We start from the raw sequence: 15,012 nt of genomic DNA, 5'->3' as shown, positions 1-15,012 counted from the left end.
TGTTTTTTTTTTCTCTAGCTTAGAGCAGAGTGTTTTCTTAGTTGTAAAAACAGCTGTTTTGCTTTAAATACACTCAAATGTTGTTCTAGGTAACGGCATCAAAAACACATGATTTTTCTTGGCTGCTCGTCGTCATAGGAGACTGAGCCAGAGAGTGAGAGAATGGGCTCTTTTAATTTAGGGGTTCGTTTTCAGTGAGGCTCTTTTAGGCTATGCCACTGATGACAATGCATCAGCGCACACACAAACAGGTAAAGAATATCTGGTGGAACAAACAAAAATTCATATGCTACAAATGTTTGCCATAGCCAGCTCAGTCAGTTGAGAGAGCTCGTACGCTAAAGACGCCTTTACGTTTGTTAGAACGCCGCTAACAAGCCATAAAATTATCACAACAAACATAATAAAGTGAAGATTTCCTTTTGAAGAAAAAAAGACAAATAAACAAAAGGTATTGCAAAAAAATTCAACAAAAACAAGGTGAAGAGCTCGAAAAAAAATTTAAAACAAAAAAAAGAAAATATTTTTATATGACCAGCAAGCGAAGGAAAGAAGAAAAATAAAATAAAAATCATCATTAATAACTTATTGTGATATTTAAAGAAAACAAGGAAAAGTCAAAATCCAAAAATTATAACAAAAACAAAAAACCCAACAAGAGAAAAACCCACAAAACAAGACCTTAAAAAGTGTCTAAAATTTCAGAAAATAAAAAGTCCGAGAGCAAAGAAAAAAAAAAACAAAAGTGTTAAACTCAAGTAAAACATAAACGAAGTGCAAAGTTTTGAGAGAAAAAAAGAAAGCACTCAGAGAGAGAGAGAGAGAGAAAAACACTCAAGAGAGTTCTCCTTAAAAAAAACTCACAATTTCTACTAATTGAGTATTGTGTGCAAGTGAGAGAGTTTTCTTACCCCTCATAGAGAGAGAGAGAGAGAGATAACCTTATGCTTCTCAATGCGTCTGGCGTCCAAGTGAGAAGTTTTCTCTCTGCACGTAATCATAACGCAATTTTATGTTAAACGATTACAACGTAACGCATACGAGAGGCACCAACCAACATTGACAACATCTCTAAGACCACACTGCTGCTCCATAACGTCTAAGCTGCTCGTGGTAAACGGACGGACAATAATTAACGTAACTTGTAAAGAACGGAGAAACAAAAAATAATACCAAAAAATAAGAAAAAACCCACGCCCGTCAAGAACCTTAAGAAGTTTAAAAAAAAGAAGCCAAAAATTAAGAAAAAAAAAACAAAATTGCCGTCGCGTCTAAGTAGAATACAGAAAAAACAGCAGCTTTCTTTTTGTAAATTTGAAAAAAAAAAATAAAACAACACACATACACACATAAATTCTTAAGACTGAAAACACAACAAATAAAAATTAAAGAGAAAAAAATATAACTACAAAAAAAAAATCCCCTAAAATTTTTTATAACTAAAACAACAACCATAATATAAAGACTGATTAAAACTATATTAAAACAACAACAACAACAGATATAAAAAATTATTAAAAAAAGCTAATTTAAAAATACGGGTCTTTAAAAAGCAAAGAAAGAAAAAAACCAAGAGAAGAGAAGAATTAGAGAAAAAAAATAATAAAACAAAATTTACCACTAAAAATACCTGCTAAACGAAACTTAAAACAAAAAAATTATAATAATAACAAGTTACATATTTTACACACACTTTAATGGATTAACGTTCCTGCTACTACAACAACAAATTTAAAGAAAAAAATAATAATAAAAGCCTAATAATCAACCATAGCTAAAACAAATCTCATATATATATAATAGCCCTGTGGATTACCTATATTATATATATTGAATTTGTTCCAACAACAACAACAACAACAACAACAATATCATCTCTACAACAGCCACCACTATAACCACTACAACAAAACAAAAGCTTGGATTACCAGTGCCAATTTGTTAAGAGAAAACAAAAGAAGAAATTTAAAAGCAAGAATAAAAATATATAAGAAAATATACAGAATTTGAAAAAATATTACGGAAAAAAAAATATTTCTTAGAAACCAAAATCCAAAATGTGTTAGAAATGTGTAAAAAGTGTGAGTGTTAAATTTCCCATAAGCACCTCAGCCAAAAATCATCCCCACCCCCCCCTCTCCATATCCATAATACTGCTTGGCAGTAGCATCACCACTTCAGCAAGTGGGCTATTGCTACTAGGCTTTGCCCTTGGGTCAAAGGCTAGATTTTTTGCTTTGGGACTAGCGAGCTTCGTACTCAACGCAACAGCACCATGACTATGGCCGCTTCTTATGCCAACTATGATATGGCCTCGCACACCCTGGCCTCTCATAGCTTGGCCCAAACACAGACCGCCGCTTTGATGCATCACCATCAGCATCATAGCCATCAGCAGCATAGTCATCAGCAACAACTCTATCAGCAACAGCAGCAGCAGCAACAAAGCTCTTCAACACATCATAGTCACAGTCATTATTCACACAACTCCTCCCGCATGTCCTCAATGGCGGCCGCAGCAGCTGCAGCCGCAGCGGCGGCGGCAGCTGTAACGGCCAATATGAATTCGAATGCTGTTGCCAATACTGCCTCCGCTTCAGCGTTAGCCACAGGCGCTGCTGCCAGCCAACAACAGCAACAGCAACAACGTAACCAAAATGCCTCCAACACCTCCTCAGCATCATTGGTAGCCGCCACCGCCGGCTCATCCTCAACTTCAGTATCAGCCTCTACACCCGCCTCACAATCTCTTAGTGCGCCCTCCACAGCGTCCACGGCCAAAGACTATACAATACCCCTGCATGTGGATTGCAGTGTGGAATACGAGCTGCCCAATCAGCCCAAGCCACCGGCGGGCCAAAGGGTGGAGCCCCTGCTAATGATACACCCATGCTATTTTCGCAAAATGGAATCGCAAAGGCGAAGTCCCTTTGTCAATAATATGCCCACAGCAGCGGCGGCTCGCAACACGGCAGCGGTTGCTGCAGTGCTGACGCATTCAAGTTCGCAAAATGTCTCGGGGCACAATGGAGCATCAACGGCGGCGACGGCTTCATCATCCACATCAACATCCTCGCGCAGGGCCAGACAAACTCAGGTTATACAACAACAACAGCAGCAGCAGCAGCAGCAACACCACCAACAGCACCAACAACAGCAGCAGCATCAACAACAACAACAGCAACGCCAGGCAGTGCAGGCTGCCCAACAATATCAGCAACACTTGCAGCAACAACAACTCAGGCATTCACAACAATCTCAGCAACAACAGCAAATGTCACAAATGTCGCAACAGGCCCACTATCCAGTGGTGGTAAGCCATCAGCAACAGCAGCAACAACATCAGCATCAACAACAACAACAACACCAGCACCAACAGCCCCAGCATCACCATCAGACCTCCTCCGCCGTCGGCAATAGCGCGGCCAGCAATGCCTCCTACATGCGTTCCTCCCAAAGATCCACGCAACAGCAAAGAAGCCAAAGCCAAAGTCACCTCTTAGTACAACAGCAGCAGCAACAACAGCAACAACAAACGGCTGCTGCTGCCGCCGCTGCCAATCAAAGCCAATGGGATCATTTGGCTGCAGCCGCTGCCATAGCTGCCCGCAGCTCCATGACCCCAGCCCACCACATGGCCTATGGCCAACAAGCCTCCGCCAAGACCATGAATTCATCGGTGGCTGCTGCAGCCGCCGCTGCCGCCGCAGCCAATGTGGGCAAAAGGGATGCCATGATCTCGGGCAGTGGCATCTATGGCTCCTCCAGCGGCAAGCAGCAGCAGGCTCTCAATATTGCCTCCCTGTGGAATGCCTCGGATAGGGCCTCGGTGGCGGCCACGGCCGCCTCCACCGCCTCGGCCAATGTGAATGGCATGAATAATCTTATGATGGATCGAAGTCCAATGGCCACAGTTCCTAGTAATTATCAGGCTGGTCCTGAGGCTACGCCTCACAACAATAACCAAAGTTCAGCGAATGCCCGACATTATGCCTCCACCATAGTGCCCAATTCCCAGCAAAGCCATACGGCAGCAGCAGCAGCGGCGGCTGCAGCTGCCGCAGCCGCTGCGGCCATAACCAGCCATCATCAGCAGCAGCAGCAGCAGCAACAACAGCAACACCTCAGCAACCAGCAGCAACAGCAACACTGTTCCGAGAAGATAAGTGGCAAATATCGACAATATCTGCGATCTCAGCGTATGCATCCCTATCTGGCGGCAAGTTCAAGTGCCGCTGCGGTGGCAGCAGCGGCCAATTTGCAGCAATCCTTTCCCCAGTTCACCGCAGCCACGGCAGCAGCCGCCGCTGTGGCAGCCACACCATCATTCCAGCATTTGCAACAAATCTCCTGTTATAATGTGTGATAAAACCCCAGCCAGGGCATGAAATCCTTGAATGCAAGCGTATATGATACCACCCAGCAGTAGTTGGAGACGTCTTAACGCCCTTGCACACACACACACACACACACACAGACAGACACAACTCCTACAGGCAGGCCGTGTTGTTCTTTCGTCATCACAAAAAACATTCTTCAAGGCAATGCAGTGCAGTGACATACAAAAAGCAAAGAATCCAAAGAAACCTTAAAGAGTTTTTTTTTAATTTTTCCCCCGCCCCACCTTCCCCCCCTGCGAAGGACAAAGCGAAAAACGGAAAAATTATTTTGTAAAAAAAGGCAGCAGCAAAAGTGATATGAGAGAGAGAGAGAGAGAGAGAGTAATATGAAAGGCAAAAAGAAGTATGCGAGGAAAATCAAGGTGGCTTTAAGAAGGCGCTGCTGGGCATAGGGTGTCTAGGAAAAGTGATTTAGAAGGCTGTACATATTAATATATCTATATATAAATATCTATAATGTATAAGGATAAAAAGCTTTACTTAGTAAAAACAAAAACTCTCCCAAAAAAAAAAAAAACTACAAAATATCCAAAACTTGAATATTTAAAAAAAAGACTCAACTTTTCCTAGCAACACCCTAAAGCCAAAAGCCGACGGTAAACACCAACTGCCATAAGGTGCAGCCAGGACGAAGCCTTAAGGGCCGAAAAGGAAAGGAAAGGAGAGGAGAACAAGGATTTGCATATGTTGTTGCTGGGCAAGCCAATGCGAGTGGCGTCGCGTCAAATGTTTTCTTTTGTGATTTTGATTTGTTGCAGCAGTTGTTCATCATCCGCAACTATCTACAAGTAAGCCTGAGCAAAATATCATCATAACCCCCCACCCCAAGTCATGTCAAACCAACAGCAGCCAAATTGGTAAAAACTAGAAGAAGAAAAAAAAAACAAGTAAACAAATGAACTCCCCACGATTTCAAATGGCATTATTGTGATTTTTGTACAAAACGAAAAAAAAAAATAATTTTTAAAATTTATGTTTACCCTTACCCCCTTACACTAAAACCCCCCTAAGACCTTTATGAAAATTCTCTTGTAAATCTCCATAGGCTCTTTGAAATGTTCATTTTTTAAAGAAATTCTGTTAATGTTTAATTTTTTTTTTTTAAATTAAAGAAACAAATTTCTAGAAGACAAAATTATATAGTGATTGTTATGCCTAGTTTTTTAATATTAAAATAAATTATCCAACAAGAAAAATTATAAGAAAATATGCAAAGAATTTTTTTTAAAAACTTGTTTCCCGAAACAAAAAAATATTCACAACAATAGGCCCTTATTAATGAGGAAAAAAAGTGAAGAGATTTAAGACGAAGAAGAAAAAATGAAGAGTGAAATTAAAAACTGTGAAGAGAACCACAGCGCAAGCCTCACAAACTAAATCGCAGCTAGTCCAAAAATTTTTATGAGATTAAGGAATTTTGTGCAAAACTGTGACCAAATTTGGAGTAAAAAATGCGAAATGATTTTTATACGCTGTTTTTCCTGCAACAGTTTTTGACATTTTCAAAACATAGACCTAAAGGCAAAACGTTTCATGGAGCCTAGGCACTGGGTTTCCAAAAATACACTGTGGCCCCAAAATCATATTCAGGAAAATGTCCCCAAAATTGGGGGCTGAACAAGTATGCAATAAAATGTGTCCTCAATAAGGATATTCATTCAATGGATATAAGCTTTGTTTCTCAAATTTATAAAAAAAAAAAATTTTGCTACATCAAGTCAAGCTTTTCTTCAAAAATGACCCCAAATTTGGATTACAAATGCAAAATGTCCCCAAAATTGTTATTTTTTCGTACTTAGTTTCCAACACCTTGAAAAGAGACCAAAAAATTCAAATATTCAACCCTTAGGCACAGGCTTTGTGAAAAATCTGAACAAAAAATGTGACCTCAAATTTATTTTCAAAAAAAATTTCCCCAAAATTGGGACCAAATTGCATAAATTGAGTTGGCCCCTTGGTTTTTTGCCCGAAAATAAGGGAAAATAAACTAATATCAAATCATTCAATTTTTCAAGTTGAAAAAAAAATTTTGCCAAAATTATTGATAAAAAGTGAGCCCAAATTTGAAACAAACTGGAAAATGACCCCAAAATTCGGTTATTTGGTCATTGTGTTGCTAACACCATGAAACATAGACTTACGGACAAAAAAGTTTATGTATGTTTTTAGGCCCCATAGAGGAAGATTCATCAAAAAAAAACAAAAATCACACGAAATATGGCCCAAATTTGCATGCAGAAATAAACCCCAAAAAGAGGGCCCAAATTTTAATAAAACTGGAAAATGACCCCAAAATTCGGTTTTTTAGTAATTTTGTCACTAACGCCATGAAATACAGAATTAAGGGCCAACAAGTTCAAATGTGATTTTATGCACCGTAGAGAAACTTCATCATAAAAACATAGAAAACGTGAAACAAAAGCGCCCACGATATATGACCCAAATTTTTGTTCAGAAAAAGTCCCAAAATTAGGACAAAATTGCATTAAAAATTTGTCCTCAAGTTTTTTGCCTGAAATTAAGGGAAAATAATCTTACATGAAATCATTTTAGCTTTTTAGCTGAAATATAATTTTAGCCATCATTTTTGGTAAAAAGGTAGACCCAAATTTGGGTAAAACTAAAAAAGATCTCCAAAGTTCACTTTTTATATAATTCTGTTTTTAACGCCCTAAAACATAGCCTATCAGGCCAAAAAGTTGCATAAAACATTTTGGTTAAAAAAGTAGCCCAAAATTTGGGTAAACTTACGATATGTCCCCAAAGCTAGCTGTTTTTTGTAATTCTTAAGGCCCAAAAAGTTTGAACACGTTTCTTTAGAAGAGGATTCACCATAAAAAAGTCCACGAAATGTGGCATAAGTGTATGTTCGGTCAAAACTGCAAACAATTTTTTTCTTTTTGCCGAAATTAAATTAAAAGAAACTAATGTCAAAACATTGAACATTTTCACTGAAATAGAATTTTAGACCAAAAAAGGCCCCAAACTTTGGGTGAAAATGTGAAATGTCCCTAAAATACGCTGTTTTTTCGTAATTCTATTTCTGAAATTTTAAATATAAAACTAAGAGCCAAAAAGTTGTTAATATATTTTTGAGTTTTGAGGGCCAGGCGCTAAGAACAATGTGAAGAGGAAGTACAACTCCAATATAACAGGAAATTGAACCCCAAATGTAACCCCAAATTCATATTCAGAAAAATGTCCTCAAAAATTTCGGGGCAAAATTGGATGAAACATTGTGTCCTCTAGTTTTTGCCGCAAATTTAAGGAAGAATAATTTAAAATGAAATCGTTCAAGCCTTTTAACCGAAAAAAGCTCAAAACAAAATTTGTTTGTGGCCCCAAATCGGAGCTAAAAATTTCAAATGTCCTCAAAATTCGCTGTTCTTTGGAAAACCAATTTTTATTACCTTGCAACATAGCCCTAAGGCCAAAAATGCTAAATATGTTTTTAAACACATAAGAGAAGGCTTCGCCGAAAGTACCCACGAGATATGACCCCAAGTTTATATTTAGAAAATGTCCCCAAAGTTGTTGCAAAATTGCATGACAAATTTTGTCCCAACCATGGATTAATAATTTTTGCCCCAAAAGGAATCAAGTCATTCAACATTTTCATTAAAATTAAATTTGACCCCAATTTTTTGCAAAAAAAAAAATCACCCCAAGTTTGGTTTGGGGCCACGAATTAACCCCAAAATTCAGTTTTTGCGTATTTCTTTTCTAAAACCAAAAAAAAAGTTTTTATGTATGTTCTTGAGCCCCTTGGCACACATTTTGCACAACATGTGCCCCAGAAAAATGGGTAAAATTTCTTATTCAGAGAAACTGCATAACGCATATTAACTCCAAACATGGATCCAACGATTTTACCCATTCTAATTTCAAATTATTTCCATTACAATAAAAATATAGCCCAATTTTTCTTCAGAGGTGGCTCAAAACTTATTTGGTTCTGAACACGGATTGACCACTTTAGCCCAAATTACTTCCGAATTAGCCCAAAATCAAATTATTCAAAATTTTCATTGAAATGTCACTTCAGTTAAATTCTTTGTATGGAACAATATCTCCATGGGGTTTTTTTTTGCATAAAAAACGGGGCTACCTTTTTAGCTTCATTATGGGTACATTTTTGTGCATAGAGGGAAGGGGGTATTTACTCCCCAAAGTTTGGATTGAATTTGCACATTCCTACAAATCTAGAATGATCTTAAGCTTTTAAAGTGCAAGAAAGCCTCGAAGCACTTTTAAACTTTTTATGTAAATAAGGCCCACTTTTTATGCAAAAAAGACTCCACAGTTGATTCCGGAATAGGCCGAAACCCCATATTTTCATTAAAATTTGATTAAGCTCAAATTTGCTTGTGCAAAAGGGACACAAATTTGGGGAAAATGCGCAAAAAGCTTTGACCCCTAACAGTCAGCAAGTTTTTGTGCTCGAAATAAAATTCTAGCCCAATTTATGGTGAGCAAATATGTTTAACCCCTTTTGGGGCTTTTTTACACTTTTAATGTTTTGGGCTATTGTACCCCAAATTGACCCCCAATATTTTGGCTTTCGTTTTTTTGACAAGATGTATGGTCAATGGAGGCACCACAGTGCAGAGGTTAGCATGTCCGCCTATGACGCCTGGGTTTAAATCCTAGCGAGAACATCATGAAAATTTTCAGCGGTGGTTGTCCCCTCTTAATGCCTGAGACTTTTGGGAGGTGCTGTACCATTTGGTGTGGCAGCCATGTAAAAACTTCTCGACAAAGAGGTGTCGCACTGCGGAACGCCGTTCCGACTCGACTCTGCTCTAAAAAGGAGGCCCCTTATCATTGAGCTTAAATTTGAATCGGACAGCACACATTGATATTTGAGAAGTTTGTCTCTGTTCCTTATTGGAGTGTTCATGGACAAATTTTGTATTTGCATGGTCTAATTTTGAGGTGATTGTTTTTCCATTTTTTTTGTTTCTCTTTCGGGACGAGCTTAATGATCGGAGATGCAAATGGAAAAGGAAAGCCAAAGATAGCAACACACTCTAACCACTATGGAACGCGTTTCGTCTTTGATAAGAAGACATACATATTGTATTTGGCTCGTATTAAACGCATTCATGATACAATTACCACATTAACCAAGCTCGACAACCCTGTTTATTAGCTGTACTTTTCCCAATGCATGTATTTGTTGTGTAATGACAGACATTCTGTCTGTGACAAATTACACTTCTTCCGTACTACACTTGATTTTGTTCATCTGTTGGAAGTTGTATTGATGGCCTCGAAAGCCAAGACTGCGGCAATGGCTCTCGCTGTTGCTTCGTGTGCCCAGGTTCGAATCCTGGCCGGGCTCCGCTGAATTTTAAATTTTTCACATTTTTTTGCCTGTTAGGGCGAGATCATCAAATTTTACAATTTTTTTATTTTTCAAAAAGCTATTTTTTATTTTTTTAATAATTTTTTTTTATAAAAAACTATTTTTGTTTTTAATAAAGTTTCAATAAAGCTAAATTTTTTTGAGAAATAGTAAGGATTAGTTTGGACTAATAGCTTTTTTTAACTTATTTATTAACGCTATTGACTTTTTTGAATTTTTTTTTAAACATAATTTTGAATTTTTTTTATAAATTTTTATTATATCCTAAAAAATATATTTATTTACTTTCCGTGAAACCAGTAACAGATTTTGCAGAATTAAGTAATTTCTCAAAATTTTTTAATTTTTATTTATTTTATTTTTTTTTTTATTTTTTTTTATTTTTTCCGCAGAGGGTGTTAATTTACACAAAGAAGGGCCATTTTTGCAATAGTTTTGTAAAATTTAAATTATTATTATTATTTTTTGTTTTTTTTTTTAATTATTAAAATATTTTTATACACAAACAAAGTTTTGTTTTTCAAGATTATTTGGACGTAGAAAAAAATTTTTAAAATTTGTATGGTAAATCTCTTTACAAATTGAAAATCTCTTCATAGATAGCAATCTCTTCACATTTTTCATCCATTAACAAGTTGAAAATTAAAACTTTTATATATTTGTCCTATCCTCCCTCAAAGCTCACTAACTCAGACACATAATGCTGTTGGAAAACGTCAAAAAGTAATGCTTAAATATTAAATTAACAAAAAAATCAAAAAAACTATAAATATTACAAACAAAAAAAAACACAAATAAGAAAAAAATAAAAAAAATAAAATATAAAGGAAATGCAAGGAAATATTTAAGAAAAACATAATATTTGTAAATCTAATTAGTTTACATACAAAATATTTAATAATATGACCTATGACAAAGAAAATCCTAAAAATTATAAAAAAAAAATATTTAAGCATTAAAAAATAAACACCTCAAGCATTAGACAAAAAAAAAACAATAGAAAAGGGGCTACAAAATTAATGAAAAAAAAACATTAAATAAAAAGGAAATGAAAAAAAAACGCCCCAAAGGACATAGACAACAAGCAGGATGCCACAACAAACAACAACAACAATTATGCAAAAAATAAAAATAAAATAGAAAACAAAAACCATTATCTATATATACATATATTAAAGAAAAAATTAAAAATAGTAATGGCATATAAAAAAAATTATAAATTATGAAAAAAAAAACATGAAGAGAAAACAAGAAAAGAAAAACGTAAAACAAAACGTATGGTAGTGATATTTGTTATAAAATAATTCATTTTTTAGTAATTAATTTAAATTAAAAACAAAACCCCCAACTATATATATTATATATGAATAATAATAATAATAATAATAGTAATAATAATAATAAACAAATAATATTATAAATAATAACAACAACTATAAGTCTAATAACAAACACAAGAAAAAATATGATATATATTTAAAACAAATACAACCTTTCCATATCCTTTACACAAAAATAGAAACTTCCTTCTCCAATAGTCCTATCCCCAAAACTTCTAACCAAACACAACCATAACCATCTAGAAACTCAAAAAATCCCAGAAAAAGACACCTACTCTCCTCCTCCCAGTAAAGCTAAAACAAATTTAACCATTCTGTTAGGACATTTCCCATCAGTAATCACTATATCTAAAAAATATAAAATCCAACAAAAAATATATACAAAAATTGTAAAATACCCCCTCCCCCTTTCCCCCGCCCCTGACCACTCATACCCTACCAATCCATCTTTGGCATCCCCTTCGAAAATCTATACACATCTCTAAATTATAAACCACAAAGAAAATATTGAAGAAAAAAAATAAAAATAACCCCCCCCCCCCCCCCCCCAAAAAAAAAATACAATATGAGGAAAATGATGGAGAAGATGAAGAAATAAGTGATGAAAAAAAACGTAAGAAATTGAAAAAAAAGAGAAAGGAATAAAATATGAATGATTGAAGAGAGTAAATAAAATGCAAAAAATTATGTTACATTTGTCATGGTCGAGTGTGTGGGGGCAAGTCTAAGAAACTTCCCTGCCGCTTCCTCTATGGGCAAAACAAACAAAAATGTTACCAAAAATTAAATTTTTATGTGTGTTTTTATTTACCAACAAGGCAAAAAGGTGTTGTTTGGGCGGGGAGACTTTGGTTCTTCGTCGTTGTCGTTTTTCCGTCGCTGCATCGAATGGTGTTTTGCCGTCGGCACATAGTTTCGCTTGATGGAATTGCATGTTTTCGATTTACCTCTTTGTTGATCTGCCATATAGTTGAGAATAAAAACAAGTAAAAAGGCGTTGGATATCCACCACCTCGGGTATATATGTAAACCACCTCTCATCAAAATCCGGTGAAAATTGCATACCTTATGTCCCATAGCAGTTATATTGAAACATGTTCCGATTTGGACCTTATATTCATAAGTACAGTTATATCTAAAAATAAACCGATCTGAACCATATACGACACGGGTGTCGAAAAACCTAATATAAGTCACTGTGTCAAATTTCAGTAAAATCGGATTATAAATGCGCCTTTTATGGGCGCCAAGACTTCAAAGCGAGATATCGGTCTATATGGCAGATATATTCAAATCTGGACCGATCTGGGCCAAATTGAAAAAGGACGTCGAAGAGCCTAACACAACTCACTGTCCTAAAATTCAGCAAAGTTAGATAATAAATGTGGCTTTTATGGGCCCAAGGCCCCAAATCGAAGGACCGGTTTATATGCTTGCAATATCCAGATCTGGGTCAAATTAAAGAAGGATGTCAAATGGCTTAACACTGTCCCAAATTTCAGCAAAATCGGATAATAAATGTGGCTTTTATGGGCCCAAAACCTAAAACCAAGAGATCGGTCTATATGGCAGCTATATCCAAATCTGAACCGATCTGAGCCAAATTGATGAATGATGTCGAAGGGCCTAATACAACTCACTGTCCCAAATTGCAGACCGAGGGATCGGTCTACATGGCAGCTATATCCAAATCTGGAGCGATCTATTCCAAATTGATCAATGATGTTAAAGGGCCTAACACAACTCACTGTCCCAAATGTCAGCAAAATCAGATAATAAATGTGGCTTTTATGGGCCTAAGACCCTAAAGCGGAGGATCGGTCTATATGGCAGCTATATCCAAATCTGAACCGATCTAGGCAAAATTGAAGAAGGATGTCAAAGGGTCTAAGGCAACTCATTGTCTCAAATTTCAGCAAAATCGGATAATAATTGAGACTTTTATGGGCCTAAGACCCTTAATCGGAGGATCGGTCTGTATGGCAGATATATCCAAATCTAAACCGATCTGGGCCAAATTGATGAATAATGTTGAAGGGCCTAAAGCAACTCACTGTCGCAAATTTCAGAGATATAGGACAATAAATGCCCATTATATGGCCCCAAAACCCAAAACCGAGAGATCGGTCTATATGGCAGCTATATCCAAATCTGAACAGATCTATGCCAAATTGACGAAGGATGTTGAAGGGCCTAAGGAAACTCACTGACACAAATTTCAGCAAAATCGGGTAATAAATGTGACTTTTATTGGCCCAAGACCCTAAATCAGAGGATCGGTCTGTATGGCAGCTATATCCAAATCTGAACCGATCTGGGCCAAATTGATGAATATTGTTGAAGGGCCTAACACAACTCACTGTCCCAAATTTCAGCGATATTGGACAATAAACGCCCATTATATGGCCCCAAAACCTAAAACCGAGAGATCGGTCTATATGGGAGCTATATCCAAATCTTGACCGATCTAGGCCAAATTGAAGAAGGATGTCAAAGGGTCTAAGGCAACTCACTGTCCCAAATTTCAGCAAAATCGGATAATAAATGTGGATTTTATGGGCCTAAGACCCTAAATCGGAGGAGCGGTCTATATGGCAGCTATATCCAAATCTGGACCGATCTATGCAAAATTGACGCAGGATGTTGAAGGGCCTAAAACAACTCACTGTCCCAAATTTCAGCTAAATCGGGTAATAAATGTGGCTTTTATGGGCCTAAGACCCTAAATCGGAGGATCGGTCTATATGGCAGCTATATCCAAATCTGGACCGATATGGGTCATATTGATGAAGGATGTCAAAGGACCTAAGACAACTCACTGTTCTAAATTTCAGCAAAATCGGATAATAAATGTGGCTTTTATGGGCCTAAGACCCTAAATCGGAGGATCGGTCTATATGGCAGATATATCCAAATCTGAACCGATCTGGGCCAAATTGATGAATAATGTTGAAGGGCCTAACACAACTCAATGTCCCAAATTTCAGCGATATAGCACAATAAATGCCCACTTTATGGCCCCAAAACCTAAAACCGAGAGATCGGTCTATATAGCAGCTATATCCAAATCTGAACCGACCTATGCCAAATTAATGAATGATGTTGGAGGATCTAAGGCAACTCACTGTCCCAAATTTCAGCAAAATCGGATAATAAATGTGGCTTTTATGGCCCCCAAACCTAAAACCGAGAGATCGGTCTATATGGCAGCTATATCCAAATCTGGACCGATCTATGGAAAATTGACGCAGGATGTTGAAGGGCCTAACACAACTCACTGTCTCAAATTTCAGCAAAATCTGATAATACTTGAGACTATTATGGGCCTAAGACCCTAAATCAGAGGATCGGTCTATATGGCAGCTATATCCAAATCTGAACCGATCAGGGCCAAATTGATGAAAAATGTTAAAGGGCCTAACACAACCCACTGTCCCAAATTTCAGCAAAATCGGATAATAAATGTTGATTTTATGGGCCTAAAACCCTAAATCGTCGGATCGGTCTATATGGGGGCTATATAAAGATATAGTCCGATATAGCCCATCTTCGAACTTAACCTGCTTATGGACAAAAAATGAATCTGTGTAAAGTTTTAGCTCAATATCTCTATTTTTTAAGACTGTAGCGTGATTTCAACAGACAAACAGACGGACATGTCTATATCGTCTTAGATTTTTACGCTGATCAAAAATATATATACTCTATAGGGTCGGAAATGCATATTTTGATGTGTTGCAAACGGAATGACAAAATGAATATACCCCCATCCTTCGGTGATGGGTATAACAAGTAAGAGAGTGCTAAGTTCGGCCGGGCCGAATCTTATGTACCCTCCACCATGGATCGCATTTGTCGAGTTTTAGGCAAACAAAGAATATTGAATAAGAACTGTTGTGCTATT

The 15,012-nt window shown here is 36.8% G+C and overlaps 1 protein-coding gene across 1 annotated transcript; it reads left to right on the top strand.

Moving 5' to 3' along the window:
• The first annotated feature begins 220 nt into the window (after positions 1–220).
• On the top strand, positions 221–11,896 carry LOC106084305 (centrosomal and chromosomal factor). Its single transcript, XM_059362202.1, has one exon. It carries the CDS (start codon positions 2,276–2,278, stop codon positions 4,364–4,366), a length of 2,091 nt encoding a protein of 696 aa, XP_059218185.1. The 5' UTR covers positions 221–2,275; the 3' UTR covers positions 4,367–11,896.
• Positions 11,897–15,012: the final 3,116 nt, after the last annotated feature.

Source organism: Stomoxys calcitrans, chromosome 2 (genome assembly GCF_963082655.1).
Source record: "Stomoxys calcitrans chromosome 2, idStoCalc2.1, whole genome shotgun sequence".
Lineage (NCBI taxonomy): Eukaryota > Metazoa > Arthropoda > Insecta > Diptera > Muscidae > Stomoxys > Stomoxys calcitrans.
Note: the sequence above shows the minus strand (reverse complement) of the source record. Positions and strands in the feature narration are given on the sequence as shown.

What these genes read in the sequence shown, in the direction of transcription:
- LOC106084305 (XM_059362202.1), top strand. Translation starts at nt 2,276, where the DNA reads ATGACTATGGCCGCTTCTTATGCCAACTATGATATGGCCTCGCACACC.